The sequence below is a fragment of the Bos taurus genome, chromosome 15 (assembly GCF_002263795.3).
Source record: "Bos taurus isolate L1 Dominette 01449 registration number 42190680 breed Hereford chromosome 15, ARS-UCD2.0, whole genome shotgun sequence".
Taxonomy (NCBI): Eukaryota; Metazoa; Chordata; class Mammalia; order Artiodactyla; family Bovidae; genus Bos; species Bos taurus.
Window position 1 is genome coordinate 53732765 of NC_037342.1, and position 27156 is coordinate 53759920.

The 27156-nt window shown below is 38.8% G+C and overlaps 1 protein-coding gene and 1 non-coding gene across 2 annotated transcripts in view; one reads left to right on the forward strand and one right to left on the reverse strand.

Annotated features, from left to right (window-relative positions):
* PGM2L1 (phosphoglucomutase 2 like 1) overlaps positions 1-26819 on the reverse strand; it is a 52492-nt gene extending 25673 nt beyond the window's left edge. Inside the window, exon 1 of the mRNA NM_001098984.1 lies at positions 26473-26819. Within this exon, the coding sequence (NP_001092454.1) occupies positions 26473-26583 (111 nt within the window). The 5' untranslated portion in view covers positions 26584-26819. The remainder of the gene's footprint in view (positions 1-26472) is intronic.
* LOC112441684 (U6 spliceosomal RNA) lies at positions 1393-1499 on the forward strand. Its single transcript, XR_003029545.1, has one exon. It is a non-coding gene; the product is annotated as a U6 spliceosomal RNA (small nuclear RNA).
* Positions 26820-27156: the final 337 nt, after the last annotated feature.

Consider the following 27156-nt stretch of genomic DNA (forward strand, 5'->3'; position numbering starts at 1 on the left):
CCTGCCAGGCTCCTCTGTCCATGGGGTTTTCCAGGCAAGAATACCGGAGTGGGTTGCCATTTATTCCTCCAGGGGATCTTCCCCACCCAGAGACTGAACCTGTGTCTCTTGCATTTCCTGCATTGGCAGGTGGATTCTTTATCACTGCACCAACTGGGAAGTCGCAGATAAGCCTTGCTGCTGCTGCTAAGTCGCTTCAGTCGTGTCCAACTCTGTGCAACCCCATAGACGGCAGCCCACTAGGCTCCCCTGTCCCTGGGATTCTCCAGGCAAGAACACTGGAGTGGGGTGCCATTGCCTTCTCCATGCAGATAAGCCTTACTGCTCTTTAAAATCACAGAAAACTGTTCAATATCTATAGCAAAAACTGACCATAAAAAGGTCTTAAGTTTAAATGTGGACTTGATTAAGAATGAGAATAAAAATTCAGTTCAAACTTGGCTTGTGAAGCAAGACTTGCCAACATCTTCATTTTAGGATTCCTATTTCATTAGCACATACTTCAAGTTATTTTCATAAAGCTAAGGATGCCTATAACTGAAAATAGTGCTTCACAAGTGAGTAGCAAGTTTTGAATTGAAATGCAATTATAAATAAGAATAAAACTTAAATGGAATTTTCCAGTATTTTATTTTTAGAAGAGTCAAAAATAAAAAAATAAGGTAAACCATAACTTCTCTCTTCCATTACCATACATAATATGGATTTAGTCCCTACTAACTTCTTGCTGCTGCTGCTGCTGCTAAGTCGCTTCAGTCGTGTCCGACTCTGTGTGACCCCATAGACGGCAGCCCACTAGGCTCCCCCGTCCCTGGGATTCTCCAAGCAAGAACACTGGAGTGGGTTGCCATTTCCTTCTCCCAATGCATGAAAGTGAAAAGTGAAAGTGAATTTGCTCAGTCGTGTCCGACTCTTAGCGACCCCATGGACTGCAGCCTTCCAGGTTCCTCCATCCATGGGATTTTCCAGGCAAGAGTACTGGAGTGGGGTGACATTGCCTTCTCCAACTAACTTCTTAGACTGTCTATATCTACAGTCTATACAATGATAATGAATATTCAGAATGATAAGCCAAGACATATGGAAGATACTAAATATTAGAGTATATTTGCACTTACAGAGAAATAAAATCATGTTAATATATAATTTAAACAAAAATGTATTCTAGTAATAGTGAAAATTAAAGTTATTGGGATACATGCCAAAAACTAATGAGAAGACATGGAAATTTTGATTAACTGAAATTATAATATGATTAAAAATGTATGTCTATATACATATACGTATATATATATATAGAGAGAGTGTGAGCATGCCTTGACTTAAGGAGTCTCTATTTCATAAATGGCACAAACTAACAAATACAGAGTTACTATTAAAATATGAATAGCTGTACTCGCTTCGGCAGCACATATACTAAAATTGGAACGATACAGAGAAGATTAGCATGGCCCCTGCGCAAGGATGACACGCAAATTCGTGAAGCGTTCCATATTTTTAAGACAGCCTTCAGAATGGGAGAGAATAATAGCAAATGAAGCAACTGACAAACAACTAATTTCAAAAATATACAAGCAACTCCTACAGCTCAACTCCAGAAAAATAAATGACCCAATCAAAAAATGGGCCAAAGAACTAAATAGACATTTCTCCAAAGAAGACATACAGATGGCTAACAAACACATGAAAAGATGCTCAACATTACTCATTATCAGAGAAATGCAAATCAAAACCACTATGAGGTCCCATTTCACGCCAGTCAGAATGGCTGCGATCCAAAAGTCTACAAGCAATAAATGCTGGAGAGGGTGTGGAGAAAAGGGAACCCTCTTACACTGTTGGTGGGAATGCAAACTAGTGCAGCCACTATGGAGAACCGTGTGGAGTCACATGTATAATATCATGTATGAAACGAGTTGCCAGTCCAGGTTCGATGCACGATACTGGATGCTTGGGGCTGGTGCACTGGGACGACCCAGAGGGATGGTATGGGGAGGGAGGTGGGAGGGGGGTTCAGGATTGGGAACACATGTACACCCGTGGCGGATTCATGTTGATGTATGGCAAAACCAATACAATATTGTAAAGTAATTAGCTTCCAATTAAAATGAATAAATTAAAAAAATATTGTTAAGCATCTAAATAGGAGACAATATATAAAATTGATTTTTAGTAACTCAAATATATCTAAAATTACAAAACTGTAAATAACACTTTTAAATGTTTCTGATGGAGATGACTGTCTATACAGTAAACATCAGTTTTATATTAACTACAGAGAAAAAAAAATTTATTTTTTTTCTAGTTTATTTCTAGACAAGTTAAAATAGGAAACTGCAATCTGAAAATCTCAAGGGTGAATATAACTGACATTTACTTCTGAGGGTCAGCCAGCTTGGAGATCCAAGTGTAGAGTCCTGATGCAGAACATGTTTTCCAAACCAGATGCTTCCTGACTGAGTCCAAAATACATTCTTGTTAAAGCAATAATTTTTTTCCCTTTAATCTTGGTTTAATTCTAAATTTAGTTTCTCCATCTTTAAAAAATTATGGAAATAAATGTAAACTAAATTGGTTTAGGAAAAAACTTGAATGACTACACTTGTCATAAAAAATGATATTTACTTAATAACAACTGACAATAAAATCTGAATAATAATCACTAAATGAATATAAAATCATATGCAGTAAATAAAGATGCTAAGTACTCCAAAAGTAGAAAATAAATTAAAAAATACATTGTTACCATTTAAGTATAATATTGATTATGCCAAGATTAGTGTGAAATATAAAACAATCAGTTTATTTCAAAGCTTAATATTACATAAACAGTCTTTTTTTTAACTCTTGGGTTGTTTTTTTTAATCACAAAGCACATACACTCAATTGAAGTTGACTATTCAGTGACATAGTAATATATATCTCTATAAAGGTTTAAATAAAAATATTTCTCATATAAGGTAATCAAAATAAAACATTTCAAATAGTCACTGTTTTATTTATTCTGATACATCTCACCTTTTTTGACAAATGAAGAACCCAACTGTTGGTCAACTAGTTCAGGAGGTCATTGCAGGGTAATGAAGAGACCACAGACCTTATGATTCTAGGAAGAGTGGTTCTGATCTTGAGTCTGCAATTGGTTAGCTAGACAATCTGGAACAAATCATTTGACCTCCTCCTAGACCTTATATTCTCAGTAGAGTGTTATAGCTTTTTAGATTATCTTTTCAAGTTCTACAGTAAGAGATCATGTGAGGGACTATATTAAATCTCCAGTCAGTAGCATCTATTACTAGTACTTTGAACAGATAATTTTACTCTATTATCCTCTCTTGTAAGAAATAGGAATGATGTTCTGCTCTTCTTCCTGGGTGCACAGATAGAATATATCTTCCAGCCTCCCTTAGAGTTACATGAGATCATGTGACAGAGTTTTGGTCAATAGATCTGAGTAAAAGAGATGTGTGTCAATCCAGGCCATTAAACACTCCCTTACCACCAGCCACCTCTGCCCCCTCCCCATCCTCTCTTTCCTCATGAACCCACAAAAGAGAGAGGGCTCCAAGGACTTATAGGAGTATGTAGCATCAAGATGGAATAGGTGGTTCACAGAGCAAAATTCCCCTCTACCTCCTACCTCACAAATATGCCAACAAATTTTGGAGTATTTGCTACTACAGCTAACCTGCCCTAGTTTAGTATTCACGGAGGAATATCACATACCACTCAAAACTTTTTTTTGGTGGTAGACTGAAAGAAATTACTTCACTCTGTATCTTCCGGGCTTATGCAGTATCCTGGCTGAGCTTACTCTTTCCATATTGTTGTCAGTTTCTTTAACAGATTAAAACTTAGAAGCCTTGAGTTCTTTACTCAGTCTCTTCTATCAAATAAACTATGAGCCCTTGGACAGGTCTCTCTCTGAACACTTCTCTCTGAAGCTCATCAGTACAATTTAGGGGTTGAAATTTAATCTGAAAAGACCTCATTCTGGTATACAGCTTCTCTATATGCATTTTTTTTTTTTTAAGACGAAAGAAAAGATCCTTTCAAACTCTAACATTTTGATTGTAGATTCACTTTGGAATCTAGTCAACAGTTTAACTTCTTCATTGCTCTCTATTTAATTATTTCTCCAATGAAGTTCATACTTGGAAATATTTTTGTCCAACAAAATACATCAGTTTATTTACAAAATTTAAATCAAGGACAATTGCCAATTGCTAAAAATTAAACATATCTTAAGTACTACCATGTGCTTAGTTGCTCAGTCGTGTCTGACTCTTTGCGACCACATGGATTATAGCCCGACAGGCTCTTCTCTCCATGGGGATTCTCCAGGCAAGAATACTGGAGTGGGATGTCATGCCCTCCTCAAGTACTACCATATACACTCCTAATTTCAATCAAAAACAAAAAGAACTTGGTATTTCAAATGGATGATAAGCAGACACATATATAAGTTTCCCAAGATGTTTTACAAGGTTGACAGTTAAGTCAGGAATCTGAGGATCCCAGATTGGTAATAGCACCCAATTGCTAGATGTCTCCCAATATTTCTCTCTCCTTTAATCATACAGTTGGGTACTTACACAGCAGCCTGGCTAAGGGCTATTCAGTCTACCTTACAGATAAGTGTGACCATGTGACTAAACTCTGACCAATGACATGAAAGTGGGAATGATATGTTCCATTTTCAGGTCTTTCCCTGAAAAGGATTAAGTGTACACTCTCCTAAATCTTATTCTTCTTCCCATAGGTTGAAGCCATTTTGGATCAGTAGTGGCAGTCACATTTTGAGGATGGCACAGGTCCCCTCCACCAGCCCTGGTCAGTCACTGACCTCTGAAGGGTATGCGAGAAATTATCTTCTCTCTGCTTTGAGCCATTACATTGCATAGTCTTTGCTACACAGCTTTGACTGTACCCTAATACAGTAGGTGATGGTTGTGTCCTGATGTGAAATAAGGTTGAGCCTTCTTGACTCCCAATAAAATAGTTTTTCAATACACTGAATTCATCCCCTATCATTTCTCCTTCTACCTATCTAAGCGTTCTTCTTGCCATTAATACATTAAATCAACATTCATCAAAGTCTGTATTTTGCAAACATTATGGGGAAAATAACTATGCTCATATTTTTGCTACAATCCCAAGTGCAATGTCACTCAAAGTATTAAAATAAAGGTTAACAGATGATAGTAGAAATTTCCTTAAAAAGAGTAATCACATACATAATGGTGGCATGTGCTCAGCTGCTAAGCTGAGTCCAACTTTTTGCCACCCCATGGACTGTAGCCTGCCAGGCTCCTCTGTCCATGGGATTTCCCAGGCAGGAATACTGGAGTGGGTTGCCATTTCTTTCTCCAGGGGAATCTCCCCATCCTAGAGATGAACACAGGTCTCCTACATTGGCAGGTGGATTCTTTACCACCAGGGAAGCCCAACTACATAATGGTGGTACCTTCATAGTTGATAGCAGTGACCATATTTTCAACAACCTTGTATATCCCACAGTAGCTAAGTTGTATCTTGTACACAGAAGATGTGTTGACTCAGAATCATAGTGACAAAATAGCCATGTTCTTTCAGGGAACATAAATATTAGAGAAAGAGAATATTAGAACAGGTTTAAGTAACCATGCAATCAAATAGAATTCCCAATTGAAATGAATTTTCTAATTAAGTGGATATATTTTTTAAGATAAAGGCCTTTGGAAAAATAATTTCATGTTATCTTTGAGGTTAAATTAAATCACAAATATATACTACTTGTGATCAATCAAAATATTACTTTGTTTTAATTATTAATGTATTTTCACTATCAAGAACAGAACCTGGTACCCAGTAGACACTCAAATGTTTGTTGAATTAATTAAAAATATCTCCTTTTTAAGCACACACTATATGCTGCTGCTGCTCAGTCGCTTCAGTCATGTCCGACTCTGTGTGACCCCATAGACAGCAGCCCACCAGGCTCCCCTGTCCCTGGGATTCTCCAGGCAAGAACACTGGAGTGGGCTGCCATTTCCTTCTCCACACTATATGCTAGGCACAGCAAATGCTATAGGGAACAAGAAGATAGTGCTTTTGTAAAGCTCAAGATCTACTGAAGCATAACGATAAGTAAAAGGGCAATTACCACATCAAATATAAAAAGTACTAAAATAGGAGTAAGTAACAGGGTTCTATAGGAGCACATAAGATAAGCCTCTAACCCAGAATGGATTGAAAGGTAGAGAGCAGAGCCAGGGAAAGCTAACTGGAAGAAGTAATATCTGAACTGAAATATGAGTAGAAATTGGAGAGAAAAGGGTGAAGATCAAGTTGAGGGTAGAGAAATGACTTCAGCATTAGACTTATTTATTAAGTTTGAAATGATATCTATAGCTAGCATGCCAACTATTACTTCCCTACCCAATAGCTTCTTCCCAGTAATCAAGGAAATAAAAATTGAATAAGATATCATTTTTCTCTTAGAAATTTTTATTAAGAGTTTTCAAAATTGTAAGCCCAGTGCTGGGAAGGGAGAATTATAATGGCAGGGGTAACAAACCACTCCAAACTTAGTGGCTTAATCAATAGTCATTTATTTCTCATAGTTTCTGTGGGTCATGAATTAGAAAGGGCAGAGCCAGGATGGGGCTAGGTGGGGCTGTCAATTGCATATTTATAGTGGTCACTATATGTGACATGGCTCCAAGGGCAAGTATCTCAAGAACAAACAAGCCAGGGGGAAGTTACATTACCTTTTATGATCTAGCCTTGGAAGTCAGGAAGCTTCAAGGACTTCCCTGGTGCTCCAGTGGCTAAGACTCCACACTTCCAATGCAGGGGGCCTGGGTTCAACCCCTGGTCAGGGAACTAGATCCCACAAGCTGCAACTAAGAGTTCTCATGCTGCGACTAAAGATCCCACATGCTACAGCTAAAAATCAGATCAGATCAGATCAGTCGCTCAGTCGTGTCCGACTCTTTGCGACCCCATGAATCGCAGCACGCCAGGCCTCCCTGTCCATCACCAACTCCCGGAGTTCACTCAGATTCAAGTCCATCGAGTCATCGATGCCATCCAGCCATCTCATCCTCTGTCGTCCCCTTCTCCTCCTGCCCCCAATCCCTCCCAGCATCAGAGTCCTTTCCAATGAGTCAACTCCTCGCATGAGGTGGCCAAAGTATTGGAGTTTCAGCTTTAGCATCAGTCCTTCCAAAGAAATCCCAGGGCTGATCTCCTTCAGAATGGACTGGTTGGATCTCCTTGCCGTCCAAGGGACTCTCAAGAGTCTTCTCCAACACCACAGTTCAAAAGCATCAATTCTTCGGCACTCAGCCTTCTTCACAGTCCAACTCTCACATCCATACATGACCACAGGAAAAACCATAGCCTTGACTAGATGAACCTTTGTTGGCAAAGTAATGTCTCTGCTTTTGAATACGCTATCTAGGTTGGTCATAACTTTCCTTCCAAGGAGTAAGCGTCTTTTAATTTCATGGCTGCAGTCACCATCTGTAGTGGTTTTGGAGCCCAGAAAAATAAAGTCTGACACTGTTTCCACTGTTTCCCCATCTATTTCCCACGAAGTGGTGGGACCAGATGCCATGATCTTCGTTTTCTGAATGTTGAGCTTTAAGCCAACTTTTTCACTCTCCACTTTCACTTTCATCAAGAGTCTCTTTAGTTCTTCACTTTCTGCCATAAGTGTGGTGTCATCTGCATATCTGAGGTAATTGATATTTCTCCCGGCAATCTCGATTCCAGCTTGTGCTTCATCTAGCCCAGTGTTTCTCATGATGTAGGCTGCATATAACTAAAATAAGCAAAGTGACAACATACAGCCTTGATGTACTCCTTTCCAGATTTGGAACCAGTCTGTTGTTCCATGTCCAGTTTTAAATGTTGCTTCCTGAACTACATACATGTTTCTCAGGAGGCAGGTCAGGTGGTCTGGTATTGCCATCTCTTTAAGAATTTTCCACAGTTTGTTGTGATCCACATAGTCAAAGGCTTTGGTGTAGTCAATAAAGCAGAAGTAAATGTTTTTCTGGAACTCTCACTTTTTCGATGATCCAATGGATGTTGGCAATTTGATCTCTGGTTCCTCTGCCTTCTCTAGATCCAGCTTGAACATCTGGAAGTTCACGGTTCATGTACTGTTGAAGCCTGGCTTGGAGAATTTTGGGCATTACTTCACTAGTGTGTTAGATGAGTGCAATTGTGCAGTAGTTTGAACATTCTTTGGCATTGCCTTTCTTTGGGATTAGAATGAAAACTGACCTTTTCCAGTCTTGTGGCCACTGCTGAGTTTTCCAGATTTGCTTGCATGTTGAGTGCAGCACTTTTACAGCATCATCTTTTGGGATCTGAAATTCCATCACCTCCACTAGCTTTGTTCGTAGTGATGCTTCCTAAGGCCCACTTGACTTCACATTCCAGGATGTCTGGCTCTGTCATAGTCCATGGTTTCTCCAGGCCAGAATACTTGTGGGTTGTTGTTCCTTTCTCCAGGGGATATTCCCAATCTACGGATTGAACCCAGGTCTCCTTCATTGCAGGCGGATTCTTTACCAGCTGAGCTACCAGGGAAGCCATTATTAGACCCAGAAATCCTTCTACTATACAATATTGTACTACATTAGTTTCATATACACTTAACTTACACATAGTCAACTATATGTACTTAGCCCTACCTCCCAAAGTATTGCTAAAAATTACATTTTGTGCATGTGCTCCATTATATATAGTGAACATGTTGTTGTTTAGTCGCTCAGTCATGTCCAGCTCTTTTGCAACCCCATGGACTGTAGCCCATCAGGTTCCTCTGTCCATGGCATTACACAGGCAAGTGGAGCAGGTTCCATTCCTTTCTCCAGGGGATCTTCCCAACCCAGGGATCAAACCTGTGTCTCCTACACTGGCGGGTGAATTCTTTACCACTGAGCCACCAGGGAAGCCCAAACTACTATATGCATTATTATTATTATATATTACTCTATAAAGATAGATACTTGAAGTCACATATTCTATAGTTCATAGGCAATTTAAGAGTTTTCCAAGAGTAATTTTTACTTTATGAAATTTTCATTATTTATTGAGTTTAGAATCTAGCTCCCAAGTGAGACAAGAGTCCCCTATACCAGGGATATTCTGACAATGAAGTTACCTATTAGGGATATTTTAGACATTTTAATTCTGAGCAGGAGCTTAAACAAGATGATATCTAGAATCCTGTCAATTGAGATTCTATAACTATACTTAATTCAGTTTGTACCAGAAAAAGATTCATGGCCTGATGTTTAATATATATTTTGAAGTAGTAACTGCTACTGCTGCTAAGTCGCTTCAGTCGTGTCCGACTCTGTGTGACCCCATAGATGGCAGCCCACCAGGCTCTCCCGTCCCTGGGATTCTCCAGGCAAGAGTACTGGAGTGGGTTGCCATTTCCTCCTCCAAGGCATGAAAGTGAAAAGTGAAAGTGAAGTCACTCAGTCGTGTCTGACTCTTAGCGACCCCATGGACTGCAGCCTACCAGGCTCTTCCATCCATGGGATTTTCCAGGCAAGAGTACTGGAGTGGGGTCCCATTGCCTTAGTAGTAAAAATACTACCAATAATTAGGAAAAACTTTTCCATCAGAATGAAACTATCAACAAAGGAAACAATAAGATGGACTTTTTCTTTTTTAATAAAGCCCAATTTTCATATTCTTCTGAAATCATGCTACAATTATGGTCTGACTAATGGTCTATGGTCAAAAATTAAATAGGTCTATCTCATGTATATGTCATCTTTCCATATGCTACAGAAATAAACCAGAGGAAAAAAGCTATATGCAAAACAGTGCTCTCAGCATTATTTAAAATAGCTTTTAAAAAATCAGAAATACTCTATTTTATCTATATGAGATGATGGATGTTAACTAAACCTACTGTGGTAATCATTTCACAATATATGTAAATCAAACCATCATGCCATATATCACTGTGAGACATGTGGGATTTTAGTTCCCCAACCAAGGATTAAACCTGTGCCCCCTGTAGTGGAAGCATGGACTTAACCACTGGACCACCAGGGAAGTCCTGTACACCTTAAACTTATACAGTGATGTATATAGATTATTTCTCAAAAAAAAAAAAAAAAAAACTGGACAAACATTAGAAACACTTTAAGATGTTCAACAAACAGAAAATGTTAAGTGTGACATATCTCCCAAGTATTATCTGTCAATAAAATTATAATTATGTTCCGCATGATAAAAATTACATAAATAGATCCAAAGACAAATTGAGGAAAAAAATTTGTAATCAAAACAAGTAAAAAGGCAATAAAAAAAAGTGTGCAGAGGATCTCAACAGACATTTCTCCAAAGAAGACATACAGATGGCCAACAGACACATGAAAAGATGCTCAACACCTCTAAACACCAGAGAAATGCAAATCAAAACTACAGTGAAGTATCACCTCACACTATTCAGAATGACCATCACCAAAAAATTCTCAAGTTATAAATTCTGAAAAGGATGTGGAGAAAGGGGAACCCTCCTACACTGTTGGTGGGAATGTAAATTGGTACAGGCATGATGGAGAACTGTATGGAGGTTCCTTAAAAAACTAAAAAAAAAAAAAAAAAAAAACCCATATGATCCAGCAATTTCACTCTCTGGTATACAAAATCCCACTTTTCTGGAAAAGACAAAAATTCTAATTTGAAATTTTAGACAAATAGACAATTTTGTCCAAGGAAAAAAAATGATTAGAATTATAAACATGCAAGAGATTAAACCATAAAATGTACCCACAAAGAGACCTCCAGCCTCAGTTGACTTTATTGGCAAGTTCCAAAGTATATTTAAGAAACAGATCATTCAAATCTTAAAAGAACTCTTCCAGAGAAGATAAAAGAGTATACTCCCATCAATTCTTTTCTTGTGTCTAGCTTAACCTAGATACAACAGACAACATCAGAAAGAAAAAATCATTGTCTGACCTCACCAATGAACAAAGGTGCAAAAATCCTAAGTAAAATCTACCAAACCAAATCCAGCAATACATAAAAACAATAATAAATCATGACAATGTGTTTTTATGCCAGAATATAGTGTTGGTATAATATTTGAAAATTAATCAAGGTTATCCACAACATTGACAGGTTTAAAAAGAAAAATCAAATGACAATCTGAACTGATACAGAGAAAGTACCTAATAAAGTAAAACACTTACTACATATGATAAAATCTTAGCAAACAAGGAATATAGAAAAACTCGGGATGTGTGTGCTAAGATCCTATTAAGATTCTCCCGAGACCCTCTTAACTGGATGGTTGTGTCCATTTCTAGCAGCTACAGGTACTACTGCTATGAGCTCACACACACAACATTCTCTGGAGAACCTCCTTGGGAGGACTGGAACCAGCTTATGCAAAAGACCTGAGAGTGATACACACCTTTCCCTCATGGCCAACAGCTAATGATATTTGGTGCAGAAGTATAACTCTATTGTGCAATTAACACTCCAGAAAGCATAGAATCAAGCTGATTAAACTTGATTAATTAAACTTCACCTGAAATTATATCATTGCTTAGTTCTTTCCTTTCCCTATCCTGATTCCCTCACTCCTTTACAGGTTTCTCCTGAGAGCATTCCTTTTATAAATCACTTGCACAGAAATTCCTCTTTGCTTCTAGGGAACAAAACCCTAAAATATACATAAGTAAGTTTAAACTTTCCACTTTCAGCACATAAGGAATAGAAAGGAACTTCCTGAATCTGTTAATGGCAAGCTATAAGGAGGAGGAGAATGAGAAGGAGGAAGGCAGGATGGGATGGGGTGGCAAGACAGAAAATCCTATAGTCCTAGTCAAACCTATAAAGAAAGAAAAACAGACAAAAGGTACAAGAATAGAGAAGAAATAAAACTCACATAATTTGCAGATGAAATGATTGGGCACATTAAAAAATCTAAGAGAATAAATAATTTTTAGAATTACTAGAATATAGTTAAGAGTTTTTTGATACAAGGTCAATGTTCAAAAGACAACTGTATTTCTCTATACCAGCAAACAGAAAGAAATAATTTTAAATGGCATAAAAAATATCATGTACCACCTGTTTCCTGTATGGACCAAGAAAATTCCAACCATATCTGACCTTCCCACAGATAACAACTGTAACCTCTTAGACCAAATAAAAAACAAAGAAAGAAACAAAATCCACAAGACCTTAAAGTCCGAGAGAGTGAATAAATACAGATTTGATTCTAAAAGGGAGTTAACACTTAGGAGAAGGAACCAGCACAGATGAGTTTCCTAATTTTATGGTTTTTGAGAACAGACAGTAGTCAGAGCCTTGTGCAGCGGCTGAAATACCAATGGAAATCCCACGGTCCTTATGGCTGGAAGAAACAGCACACAGGATTCAGGGCCACCATGCCCACTGGAGTACACATCCAAGAAAGGAGAGATTTAGAAAGGGAGAACCCCACATTCTGTCCATAAACTGTCCCAAACTCTAGCTGACTCCTCTACTACATAAGTGTGGGACAGACAATCAGCTAAGGATAAAAAAACAAACTGAGATTTGAGAAGCCTCTCAGGAAACAGCATGTATAGTCTGAGTTCAACCAAGTTAATGATATACTAAAATAAACAAAATATTTCCTCTCCAGAGGAAAAACGGATTCCAGGCTCTCCACAATATAACACTCATCATGTCCATGATGCAATCCATAATTACCAGACAAATGAAGAATTAGAGAAACGCGATGCATTCTCAAGAGCAGAGATAATTAGTGGTGACCAACTCTAACATATCCAGATGTTAGAATTAGCCAACAAGGATTTTAACAGAGCTATTATAAGTGACTTAAAGAAAAATGCTCTTGGAATGCACGAAAAGATGAGACATCTTACAGAAGAAATAGAAACTATAGAAAAGAACCAGATGGAAATTTTAGAACTGAAAAATACAATATCTGAGATTAAAAATTCACTGAATGGTCTTAATAGCAGAATGGAGATGAAAGGGTCCATGAACTAGAAGACAGATCAATAGAAATGATCTATTCTGAAATACAGAGAGAAAAAAGATAAAAATAGAGTCTCAGAGATGTATCCAAGACAATACCAAGAAATCTAACATATGTATAAATAACACTAAGAGAATTCATTACCAGTGAATCTGTATTATAATAAAGGCTAAAGGAAATTCTTTAAGTTGAAGGGGAGGGATATCATTTGGAAACTTGAATTTTGGGGAAAGAATGAAGAGCACTGGATATAGTAGAAAGCTCAATAAATATAAACAGACTGTTTTTTTTCTTAATGTCTTTAAAATGCAGAGGACTGACTAAAGCAAAAACTATAACACTTTTATAAAAAGTGATACAAATGATAAAGGATGGAGGTGGTATTGATGATAAAAAATGGGCCAACACTGTTGCAAGAACTTACAATATTAGTGGTATAATATTAACTCTAAATAAACTGAGGAAAGTTAATTTTCCAAAATTGAAACTAATGAAACAAAATCCCCAAAGTCCAATATCTATTAAGGAAATTGTATTTGTTCTCAAAAAGCTTCAGGCCCAGATGGGTTAGGTGGCAAATTCTATCAAACATTTAAAGAAAAAATAATACCATCGTACAAAAAGGTTTTCAGAAAATAAAGCAGGGAACATTTCAATTAATTTTACAAGGCCATCATAATCCTAATACAAAAATCTAACAAATATACAAAAAGATTCTTAACAAAATATATAAAAAGAATAATACATTATGACCAAGTAGTATTTATCTAAGGAATATCAGTTGAATCAACATTCAAAAATCACTATAATTCATGATATCACAAAGTAAAAAAACTGTTTAATGTTATGGTACATCCAGACAATGGACTATTATTCAGTGATAAAAATAAATGAGCTCTCAAGCCATGAAAAGACATGGAGGAAACTTAAAAGCATATTACTAAGTGAAATAAGCCAATCTAAAAAGGCTAAATACTGTGTGATTCCCACTATGTGACATTCTGGAAAAGGGAAAACTGTGGAAACTAAAAGGATCAGTGGCTGCCAGAGGTTGAGGGTTGAGGAAGTGATGAACAGGTGGAACATAAAGGATTCTTGGGGTTTCCCAGGTGGTTCAGTGGTAAAGAATCCACCTGCCAATGCAGGAGATGCAGGTTTGATCCCTGGGTCAGGAAGATGCCCTGAAGGAGGAAATGGCAACCCACTCCAGCATTCTTGCCTGGAAAATCCCATGGACAGAGGAACCTGGTGGGCTATAGTCCATGGGGGTCACAAAGAGTCGGACACAACTAAGCAGAGAGAGAGGATTCTTAGGATAGTGAAACTATTCTGCATGATAATAAAATGGTAGACACACGTCATTACACATTTGTCCAAACCCATACAATGTACACTACCAAGAATAAAACATATGTATAATAAGGCTGTTCTCTTCCTCCCTGAATACACCCTATTCGATCACTCCCTGCTTCACCTACACTCTACTCACATGACTAACCTTCCTTCCTAATCACAGAGACATACTTGCCCCCAGCCGCAGCTAGTGATTGCTCTAATCTCCAGACCAGAACAGCTCCAATATGATAGTTTATCAAAAGGGCAGTGATGCTCCTCTGCTGGTTTCCCTGGTAACTGATGTGCCGACCTGACATCAATTTCCTTTGGTAACTGGTAAATTCCCTCACTGCCTTCCCCAATAACTAAGACTACTGCCATGCCATCTGCCATACATGATGGGGTGTTGCTCCAGGGCCTTGCTTCAGACATGTAAGATGCCCCTGTCCATTATATCATTGATGTCTCTGTTGCTGACTGTGAGCTCTTTCTTCAGCCTTGAGGCTAGGCAAATACAAGGCATGAAGGTCTGTGGGGTGAGGCTCAACAGCATACTGGAAACAGTGGATTTGGGGAGGTTAATGTGTCAGCGTATGTTTATCAATTCTAACAAGTGTACCACACTGGTGGGGGATGTGGATAATGAGGGAAGCTATCCATGAGTGAGGGTAGGGGGAATATGAGAAATCTCTCTATATACTTTACCTTCAATTGTGCTGTGAACCTAAAACTGCTTAAAAAATAAAGTTCTAATTAAAAAAAACTAACATGACCTTCTCAGTAGATGCAGAAAAAGCATTTGACACAAACTGAACCCCAACAACACGAGAAGACTCTACACACAGACGTCACCAGATGGTCAACACCAAAATCAGATTGATTATATTTTTTGCAGTGAAAGATGGAGAAGCTCTACACAGTCAGCAAAAACAAGACCGGGAGCTGACTGTAGCTCAGATCATGAACTCCTTATTGCCAAATTCAGACTTAAATTGAAGAAAGTGGGGAAAACCACTAGACCATTCAGGTATGACCTAAATCAAATCCCTTATGATTATACAGTGGAAGTGAGAAATAGACTTAAGGGACTAGATCTGATAGAGTGCCTGATGAACTATGGACGGAGGTTCATGACATTGTACAGGAAATAGGAATTAAGACCATCCCCAAAAAAATAAATGCAAAAAAGCAAAACGGCTGTCTGAGGAGGCCTTACAAATAGCTGTGAAAAGAAGAGAAGCAAAAAGCAACAGAGAAAAGGAAAGATATACCCATTTGAATGCGGAGTTCCAAAGCATAGCAAGGAGAGATAAGAAAGCCTTCCTCAGCTATCAATGCAAAGAAATAGAGGAAAACAATAGAATGGGAAAGACTAGAGATCTCTTTAAGAAAATTAGAGATACCAAGGGAATATTTCATGCAAAGACGGGCTCAATAAAGGACAGAAATGGTATGGACCTAATAGAAGCAGAGGATATTAAGAAGAGGTGGCAAGAATACACAGAACTGTACAAAAAAGATCTTCACGACCCAGATAATCATGATGGTGTGATCACTCACACTCACCTAGAGCCAGATATCCTGTAATGTGAAGTCAAGTGGGTCTTAGGAAGCATCACTAAGAACAAAGCTAGTGGAGGTGATGGAATTCCAGTTGAGCTATTTCAAATCCTAAAAGACGGTGCTGTGAAAGTGCTGCACTAAATATGCCAGCAAATTTGGGAAACTCAGCAGTGGCCACAGGACTGGAAAAGATCAGTTTTCATTCCAATCCCTAAGAAAGGCAATGCCAAAGAATGCTCAAACTACCACACAATTGCACTCATCTCACACGCTAGTAAAGTAATGCTCAAAATTCTCCAAGCCAGGCTTCAGTAATATGTGAACCATGAATGTCCAGACGTTCAAGCTGGTTTTAGAAAAAGCAGAGGAACCAGAGATCAAATTGCCAAAAACCGCTGGATCATCGAAAAAGCAAGAGAGTTTCAGAAAAACATGTATTTCTACTTTATTGACAATGCAAAGCCGTTGACTGAGTGGATCACAATAAACTGTGGAAAATTCTGAAGGAGATGGGAATACCAGACCAACCTGACCCACCTCTTGAAAAACCTGTATGCAGGTCAGGAAGCAACAGTTAGAACTGGACATGGAACAACAACTTTTCCAAATAGGAAAGTACATCAAGGCTGTATATTATCACCCTGCTTATTTAACTTATATGCAGAGTACATCATGAGAAATGCTGGGCTGGAATCAAGATTGCTGGGAGAAATATCAATAAGCTCAGATATGCAGATGATACCACCCTAATGGCAAGTGAAGAAGAACTAAACAGCCTCTTGATGAAAGTGAAAGAGGAGAGTGAAAAAGTTGGCTTAAAGCTCAACATTCAGAAAACGAAAATCATGGCATCTGGTCCCATCACTTCATGGCAAATAGATGGAGAAACAGTGGAAACAGTGGCTGACCAGTCAATCCTAAAGGAATCAGTCCTGAATATTCATGAGAAGGACTGATGCTGAAGCTTCAATACTTTGGCCACCTGATGTGAAGAACTGCATCATTGAAAAAGACCCTGATGCTGGTAAAGATTCAAGGTGGGAGGAGAAGGGGATGACAGAGGATGAGATGGTTGGATGGCATCACTGACTCGATGGTTATGAGTTTGAGTAAGCTTCAGGAGTTGGTGAATGCCAGGGAAGCCTAGTGTGCTGCAGTCCATGGCGTTGTGAAGAGTAGGACATGACTGAGTGACTGAACTGAACTGAATGTTCACAGCAGTAGTATTTCAATAGCCAAGCTATGGAAGCTACCCAAGTGTCCATTAACAGGTTAATGGATAAAGAAGATGTAATACACACATACACACACAATGCAAAAGTACTTACCATAAAAAATAATGAAATGTTGCCATTTGCAACAACATGGATGGACCTGGAGGGTATTGTGCTTAATAAAATAAGACTGAGAAAGACAAATACCATATGTGATCATTTATATGTGGAATACAGAAAATAAAATGAATGAATATAACAAAATAGAAACAGACTCACAGAGAAAAACCCATGGGGAGAGGAAAGAGAGGAGGGGCAAAATAGAGGTAGGTGATTAAGAGGTACAAACTATTAGGTATAAAATAAACTACAAGGATACATTGTATATCACAGGAAATATAGCCAATGTTTTATAACTTCAAATGGAATATAATTTATAAAAATTTTGAATGACTATGCTGTACACCTGACATATAATATTGTATATCAACTATACCTCAATTAAAAAAAATCTCTTCATTGTTATTGCAAGTCCCCTGTTCAGTTTAATTTCCCTGATAGGTTTTCAACTGCTGCAGTATTCTAGTTTATATATCCTTTCTCTGATTGGTGGGCATTTAGGTTTTTAATAGTTTTTACCTGCAATAAATAATAAAATATTTCAGAGGGAAAATTACATGAGAAAATTCTGAAGCAGAAACCACAAAACTACCACTTACACTGAAAAGATTTTCTAACAAAGTCTGGTGAGCTGAAAGCTAAGATGACTTTGCATCTAAGAAGCACAGTATTTTTCATTTACATTATAATTTTCATACCCTTTTGAGCATTCAATATGACCATTTTCATAGTTTTGTTTGGTAAGATATAGTCCTTCATTAAATTACTTGGTATAAAAGAGCCTATGCAAGACTGGATACACTATCTGTATTCTTTCCACCAGCATTAATCATTTTCTTCATTAACTCCCAACACCAGAGGGCAGCAGCTTCAGTTCTAATTAGCAATAATGCAGAGAGTAACTAATGGAAAAAAATACTCCTTTAGCAAAATCTACACTAAATTACTACCCAACCTTTTATTTGGGGGAAAAAGTGTTTCTACAATATAGAACAGACATATGAAATAAATAAAAACAACTACATAAGCAAAACACACTGTCTTCCCACAAGGACAGATAAATCAAATTTAGATTGTCCAAGGAGAGACCATGAAAATCCGAGTTAGAGGCATTTAATAACATTTACATTCCTTGGTTAATTTAATGTATAAGCATAAGGTGTCTCTTGTTGTGGCAGTCCCAGTCATGGCTCAGACAGTAAAGAATTTGCCTGCAATGCAGGAGACCTGGGTTCAATCCCTGGTCAGGAAGATTCCCTAGAGAAGGGAATGGTTACCCACTGCAGTATTCTTGCCTGGAGAAGTCCAAGGACAGAGGAGCCTGGTGGGCTACAGTCCGTCCATGGGGTCGCAGAGTCAGACAAGACTAAGCGACTACTACTTTCCCATGACTTCCCTGGTGGCTCAGACGGCAAAGAATCTGCCTGCAATGTGGGAGATCTGGGTTCAATCCCTGGGTCGGGAAGATATCCTGGAGGAGGAAATGGCAACCCACTCCAGTATGCTTACCTGGGAAACCCCGTGAATAGAGGAGCCTGATGGGCTGCAGTCCATGGGGTCGTAAAGAGTCAGACACTACAGAGCAACTAACACTTTCACTTTAATAATTTGGAAGAGCCAAATAAAGACAAATTCCTTTTCGTTAGCTTCTCTTGGCTCTCTGATTTTTCAAATAGGAGGAAAGGAAGAGATGGGGAAAAAATAATTCTAGATTAAAGATATAACCAAATAGATTTCTAATGGCCTTGTAGAAAACTTAAAGGAACTAAACAAAACTCCTTTTTGATAGAAAAAACAGGGCAAAGAAGACCCTAAATAAAAGGAAGAAGTAGTCAGTCTACCTATTTTGACATTTTCAGATGGGAAAGAAGAGGGTGCTTTCAAATGAGAATCCTTTCCCTTTCAAGCATTTTTTTTTTAATCAAAGACTTGAATTTTTAGAAAAATTTGGGGTTTACAGAAAATTGAACACGTAGTACAGGGAGTTCCCTTAAACCCTCCTACCCCACCTGTTTCCCCTGTTGTTAACACTGTGTTTTGGGGCTAGAGGGAATGGAGGTAAGGGGACTTCTTTAATGAGTACAGAGTTTCAGATTCACAAGACAAAAACGTTCTGGAGATCTGTTTCATAAAAATGAGAATCTGATTAATGCTATTGAAAAAGTGAAGTCGCTCAGTCGCGTCCGACTCTGCGACCCCATGGACTATAGTCTACCAGGCTCCTCCGTCCATGGGGTTTTCCAGGCAAGAAGACTGGAGTGGGTTGCAATTTCCTTCTCCAGGAGATCTTCCCAACCCAGGGATTGAACCCGGGTCTCCCGCATTGTAGGCAGATGCTTTACCATTTGAGCCACCAGGGAAGTCCCACACTTAAAAACAGTGAAGATGGTAAATTTTATGTGTTTTTAACCACAATAAAACTTTGAATTTTCTGTTTTTTCTTCAGATTAATCCTCAAAACTGAAAATACTGCAAGTATTAGATTAAGATTATCTAAATATTGTTAAGTACAGACCCTGAGTTTGGATAAAATTTCATTTTTCCAGGCTCACCTTGGTCACCTGAAGGTGCTGAGATCAAATGGATTTTTTTCCCCTTAAGCTCCATCAATTAAGTCTTTAAAAATCACACCCTATTTTAGTTTGCTTCACTTTTGAACCATAACTTGCTTATTCAAGTCTGTTTTCCTTCCTTCCTCCCTGCCCTCCCTCCTCCCCTTCCTCCCTTTCTTCCATCTGTGGTTAACTGCTTTTCTTTTTTTGATGTTGCTGTTGCCAGAAATAACATGCCATCTTCATCATTATCATTAACATCTTCCAGCTCTCTCTGATGGCACAGACATTGCATTCTTTTTTAAGATACATTTCTTTAAAGCCCAGTGTCGAACTAGTGCACAGTTGTCATCTGTGATTTCTTTACAATGGACTCCTGGGGTGGTTCCTTCATGTCAGCTTCTCTCATATTTTCTATTTCCTTTTGCTATAGGTTTCTTCAACTTGAACTTTTATATTTTCTATTGCATTTGGCAGGGGGTGAAGGGATACAGTTTTTTGTCCCTCTAACTTCCAAGAGCTCATTCTTCTTTCCTGTTCCTTTTACATAGCATCTTTCTTTATTTTGATAGAATAATTACCTTTTAAAATTGATTTTAAGTTGTTATGTTCCTTTACCTTGGTTCTTTTCTGGGTCCATTGCTTTGTTTTTACTCTTCATGCTGCTTGTCTTCTTTACATAACTTGATCCTTGGTAAGTCACTGATATCCACCAATTTTTCTGGGAAGCTGGTACGGGTTTTCTCTGGTTTTTAATACATGGGCATGTTTTCTGCTAATCTCTTCTCAAACAGAATGGCTAATTGGGAGCTCTGTGTTTGTGAGTTGGGCTTACGGTCCTGGAGACTTTGTTAGCACTAATTAAATTATTTATGTTTTCAAAAGAATAACTAAAACTAAGGGCATAATGTAATTTAGTCAAGACAGAGAACAGGGTGAGTGCGATCTCATTTTTCACAGCATGCATCTGACCGATAATATGTAAAATAAATCAAGGAATAGTGGTACTAGCTTTTATGGTCATGACAGTAACTAACAAGTCAAAAATGGGTTCTAAGGAGCAAACTGAGGATGAGAAGAGGTAAGTAGGAACACTGCTTTCCATTACAATCTCTTTTTACTATTTTTTAAAAAAACATAAGCATGTATTTCTTTGAAATAAATAAAAATAAATTTAAAAATAAAATTGTAGAAACTAAAGAGCAAATGTAAGAAATTTGGAAATATACAAAAGCAACAAATAAATGTGTGTATGTGTGTTTGTGTATATATATACACACACATATACATACACATACATACATACATATATATTACATATATATATGTGTATATATATCTCCAAACCCTTATTTCTACATACTAAATGTCTTGGACAGAGGGAGAATGTTGTTGCCAAGGAAACCAAAGCAACTGTTAAGTAGCAAATTCAGCTCTTTAAAAAAAAATTCCATGGCAATTTATTCTGCAGAATATTATAGCCTACTTCAGCTTTTACAAAAACCAATAAAATGTTTTTAATGAGGTCCTTGAAACTTGGTTTATGATGTCACTAACATCTATTAAACACTCCAGTTACAGAGTCTAGTACAGTGATAAGAAAGCTAGAGTAAAGATCAGATATCGTTAGGTTTAGTTCCAAGTTTGCCACTTAGAAGCCATATGTCCTTGAGCAGGTCATCTTCCCTGTCTGAAACTAAGTTTCTTTAGTAGTAAAAGTGGGGATAACTACACCTAACCTGCCTACCATACAGGGTTGCTGTGAATATCAAATTATTTAGATCATCAAGGTTTGAAACACTACACAAATAAATTCAAGTAATAACCACTAATATTTTCCAAAATTAACAAGGTGATAAGTATTCTTCATTGATCAAATGCCAAATTATGTAAAGTATTAGAAAAAGGTTAACAAAAAGTGTAATATAGACTAGTATTATTAAAAAAAAAATGGAGAAGGAAATAGCAACCCACTCTAGTATTCTTGCTTGGAGAATTCCATGGACAAAGGAGTCTGGCAGGGTCACATGGGGTCCATGGGGTCCATGGGGGTCACAAGAGTCAGACACGATTTAGCGATTAAGCCATTATAAAAACTGTATTGAACTAGGTGGCAGATTCAAGTTCTGATTCAGGTTCTATCCACCACCATTGATAATTTCCACTTCTTTGGGTCTCTACACAATGAAACTGGACTAGACAACCTCTGTAAAGGTGCTTCATGGGTGTGTTTTCCATGACACGATAATTTAAAAGGAAATTCATTCACCACTTTAAAAAAAACACGGGCTGTATTTTGCTTGAAAACTTTCATTGCTAGATGTTTGAAAACCACTGACTTTAGGATGAAGTCTTTTATTTCTATTTTCAGGCATTTCATAACCGTAACCTAATTAATCTATCTTTACATTCTACTCTTTCTCAACATAAACCTACCTTCAGAGACCACAGCATTCTACTTGTTATTTCTCAAAATGCCATGGCCAATTCTTGTCTCCACTCTGTTGTCAACATGTATATAGTTGTTGCCACTACAGCTGACTGAGCAGCTCTGCCCTGGGTCCCATCCCACTCCCTACCCACATTTACACACCCAAACTTGGACAGGGCTTAATGTCTCTGATAAGACTGTTTTAAAAAATTGTAAAATTTACAGTATATCAAAAACAGGAGAGAGTTGTCATGTTTATAGAGAACCTAGCTTCTAGCCAGCAAGACTTGTCTGTAATCTGATAGAACGTATGAAAGCATTAGGAAGGAAGTGGGGACCTTAGCCCTAAAAGATAGAAGGGGGGAGCACTGTAGCGGTGTCATCTGTGCCCTGGCTGGAGGAGGAACACTTTGATCCACAGACTTGTTGGATTCCAGTGTGTAGGACAGTCCCATCAGAGAGATGGATGCATTTACTTATTACAGGCTAATGCTGTTAAACATTTATGCCATATATTGGACTCCTTGTGATTTGATTTCATAATCACTACAAATCTTCAGATTCTTTCACTTCCCTTATGGTGCATCTAGAAAATGGCCTGACTGAGACAAATTCATCTATATTACATCTGTGCCATAAATTAATAAAACAGCTTTCTGAATTCTGACATCAGTTACTGTGACCTTGAGGAGCATGAGTCCATCCTGAGACAAGACAGACTAACAAATTAGTCTGAAGGCATAAGAACCAAGGGTCAGATCCTGGACTATAGTAAACAGAACAAAAGAATGTCACTCCATAGCAACAGCAAGGGGTACCTGGGACCGCCCCAATAAACACCCTGTCTTATTGCACTATTTTTGTTTTAACACTTTCATATACCTTTATTCAAGGCCACTAACCACATACTAACGCCTTTCTATGACCTGGTCTACATGCCTTTCCAACAGTTTCTATGTACCCTAAGCTACTGCAGAAACAAATTTTCTAAGTACACACATTAATGTTTTTATCTCTGCTTGGAATATTCTTCCTCTCAATGTTGACAAGTCTAAATTTTAACTAATTCTGAAGGGTTTATCACAGATAACACCTGTTTTATGAAGAAATTTCAAAGAACACCGCCCACCATGACTAAAACTAGCAATATTAGTGACCTGGACAAGTAACAAATTGCTTTTAGATCAACTTATGACTTGGTACTATGTATTTCACCAGAGTCATCAAGGATCAGGGCATTTGGTAGGTTCTTTTTTTCACTATAAGAAAATAAATAGGTATTAATCAGGTATTACCTCACTTTCTCTATGCTGGAAGACCACACATGTCATCACCAACATGTAATGCAATAAATGCTGTAAATCCAAACTATTGTTTCATGTTTCTGCACTCCACATTTCAGTGCCCTGGGACACCAGAGCCTAGCTGACCTACACTATCAGTCTACAATAGATGTATCTTTCCTTACTAATTAAAAGCATTTTTCCCATTGAGAGAGGAATTGGTTAAGTGAAAGTGAAAAGTGAAGCCGCTCAGTCATGTCCAACTCTTCTCAACCCCATGGACTGCAGCCTACCAGGCTCCTCCATCCGTGGGATTTTCCAGGCAAGAGTTCTGGAGTGGGGTGCCACTGCCTTCTCCATTGGTTAAGTAAATATTATTTTTATTAAATAATTATTAAACTTGTTTAAATCTGTTAAAAGCACTTGTTACTTGCTACGTGTATTATATTTGTAAGCTTTTGTTTTATATTCCCTTCTATGTTCTTTGACGATATGGTCCATATCTAATTAATCTTTGTGTCTCCCACAGGTTTTCAGTCAGTACCTTGTATATAGAAGGCCCTTTAAATATAAATTAATTTCTCTTCCATTTTCGGTGAGGGCTATCCCCATTCTTTTTATATGTATCCCATCTTCTTATTGTCTTCCTTGACTACCCCAGTCCACAGGTCACTATTTTTAAATTCCTATAAAAACCAACTGCCTATAAACTATTAAATTGCCACCAATACCATCCCAGCATTATCTTTTTACGTGTATATGTATCTCATAGTCTTGTCACATTTCAGTATACCCAACAATATCTAGGTACAGCATGAACAATTGATATTAATTCACTCAGCCAATATTTTTAAAAATCAAAAGACCCATTAGGAAAAGTATAGTCAAAATTGGCACCTAAATAGAACAAAAGATTTCACCTGTGGCAATGAAACAAACTCCTATTGTTGAAGGGCCAAAGGCTTTGACACACATAATAGTTAGCAGTAAATTAAATTGTGTTGGAATTCTACAAGTATCTTTGAATATCATACATCTTCCTTTCACTTCACAGAGACACAAGTGCAATCACATTTCTTTACTGACAGCAGATGGCTTTAAACAATAGCAATTAACTATATTAAACCTATAGAGATAACATTCATTTGTAATTTAGATTTCTCTGCTGAAGACATATATATGGTCAGTTTACAGCATATATCATTTACAGTATGCTAAGCCTTAGCTCTTTTTTCCTACTAGGCTTCCTCCTCCCTAATGAACCAAAAGCAGAAGAGTAATCTGTAAATCTTCACTTCTTTTGTATCCTTCCACGACAAGGAACTATATTCACAGTAGGCAATCATAAAAACAGGCAAAATGGATTTAAAGTTATTTGCATTTTTCACATCTTTGTAATCAATGGGATACCACAGATTTTGTACATGACTGAAAAAAGTGTGTGTACATATGTATTTTTTGTATAAATGGTCAAATCCTACAAAGAGGGTGTTAGCTCTCTAGTAGCTCATTCAGAACATTCTGGAGCCTCACTACTCAAAGTGTGGTCCACAGTGTGGTCCATTATGAAGCAGAATCTCACACCCCACCCCAGGCCTCCTAAATCACAATCTGCATTTAAAGATCTCCAGGTGATCTGCATGCACTTCAAGAGTTTGAAATGCACTGGTTTAGACTCCAGAGGAAGAATTAGAATGTCCAAGATACATATAACCATGTAATACTAAACAAGTAATTGCTTATTTGTTGGTCTTCCTTATTTGCTGACTGAAGGCTTTTTGAGGGTAGGAACCCTTTCTAGCCTCCTCACCACTAGCATACCCTGGACCCAACAGGCCCTGAAACATTACCCAATGCTCAATGGATATTTTTTGCTGAACGCATGAATGACTGAACAAAGATAAAACTTTTTCAGAAGGCTAATAATCCTTTAGGAAGTTGAATAACATGATTTCACATATGACCACATTAATTCTTTAATTCAGTATTATTAATTCCATTTAAAATACATTGCCGTCTCTACTTCAACAAATGTAATATACTCGACAAAGCAGAAGCTTGGATCATCTTCCTCTGTTGGAGCTAAGGGCCTCTTTACAAGTGAGATGGCTGCATTTTAATTCTAGCTCTCATATATCCATCCCATATGCCTCCACAAGATGAAAACACCGCAACAATTTGGAGAGAGTACGGGTAGGGGAACAGAGGAGGAATGGATACAAGTCTGTATACGGAGCATCGCATGAAACCTGGAAAAAATGATTTTTGGAAGAGGATACTTCCAGAAAATAACTTCTGGCCAGAGGAAAAAAGAGAACCCTTATCTTTCTCAAGAGCAAAAGGTGGTATTAGAGAATACACGGGAGCGGGAGCGATACCAGCGACTACCTAGCGACGTAAGGTGGAAACACACCAGACCAGCGCTCAAGCAGATAGTGGTTAGATACTGTCTCAGAAGGCGGAAAAACACACACACACACACACACAGTGGTTAGATACTGTCTCAGAAGGCGGAAAAACACACACACACACACACACACCACCCACTTTCAGATTTGCGGAGAAGGAAGTCAAGGGAAAAGAAAGGGAGAAGGAAATATCTCTATTAAGGGTATACGATGATGATGATTAATTATTATCATTTTTTTGGAGAAAAGGGACATGATATACACTTGAAGGGAGGCGGGAAGGGGGGAGGAGGAAGGAAGGTAGCAATTTCTCGCCCTGCAAAAGGAAGCGACTACAGGCGTCCTTTCCCAGCTCAGACGGCCCCAGGGAGGCAGCCCAGGCATAGGTGGGTGGCAACGCCCAGCTCCGCTAGCTCCCGCCGCTGGCCTGAGCCATCGCCCCCACAGCCTGCCGAGCACCGGGTGGGGACGGGCAAGGGCGTTCACGGTGTGGGAGGGCGTGCAGGAGGAGGGGGAGGATGCCCTGCTGACCAGGTACCCACCTTATCCCAACGGAGCCACTGCCCGATGGCTGTGTCTAGCTGAGGGTCCCCAGTGTGATAGGGGGCGTGGAGCAGGTTGGAGTTCAGGTCCCCCTCTGCGTTTTCAGTCATGGCAGCCAGTCTCGGGTGCGAGAATGGGGATCCAGCGAAGACACCGAGCTGGAGGAGCTTGACGTGTGCTCACCGGGATCTCGACGCCCCCTCCTCACTGAAAGGCATCGGAGACCAAACGCAGGACGTTTGTACCAGGTCCTGCCGCAGCTTCGGGGAAACAGGAGAGAGGGGGGACGCGGCCACCTTATTCCCACTAGACGAGCTCCTGGTCTCTCTGGGCGAACGGACTGAGGCGGTCCCACCTCGAGAGAACAACAACAGCCCCAGATGTCTGGGTCGTGGCCGCCGCCGCTACCGCCGCCTTCGCAGCTTTAGGCCCCGCCCTCGCGCCTCTGGCCCCGCCCCTTCCCAGCCGATTTAAGCACCCGGGACTCGGGGAGCGAGCCGGGAAGCGCGCTCCCGACGCCTTCCCAGCGGCGCTATTTAGGACTGTGCTGCGAAGTGAGGAATAGGGGCAGGGCCATTTTATTTCTTAATTTGCCTTTTTCCCCGTGTCTTATTCTTGTTACAATCCCCACCCACCCCCACGCGTCTCCTTTTCTCCATCAGACGCCATGTCCACCACGATGC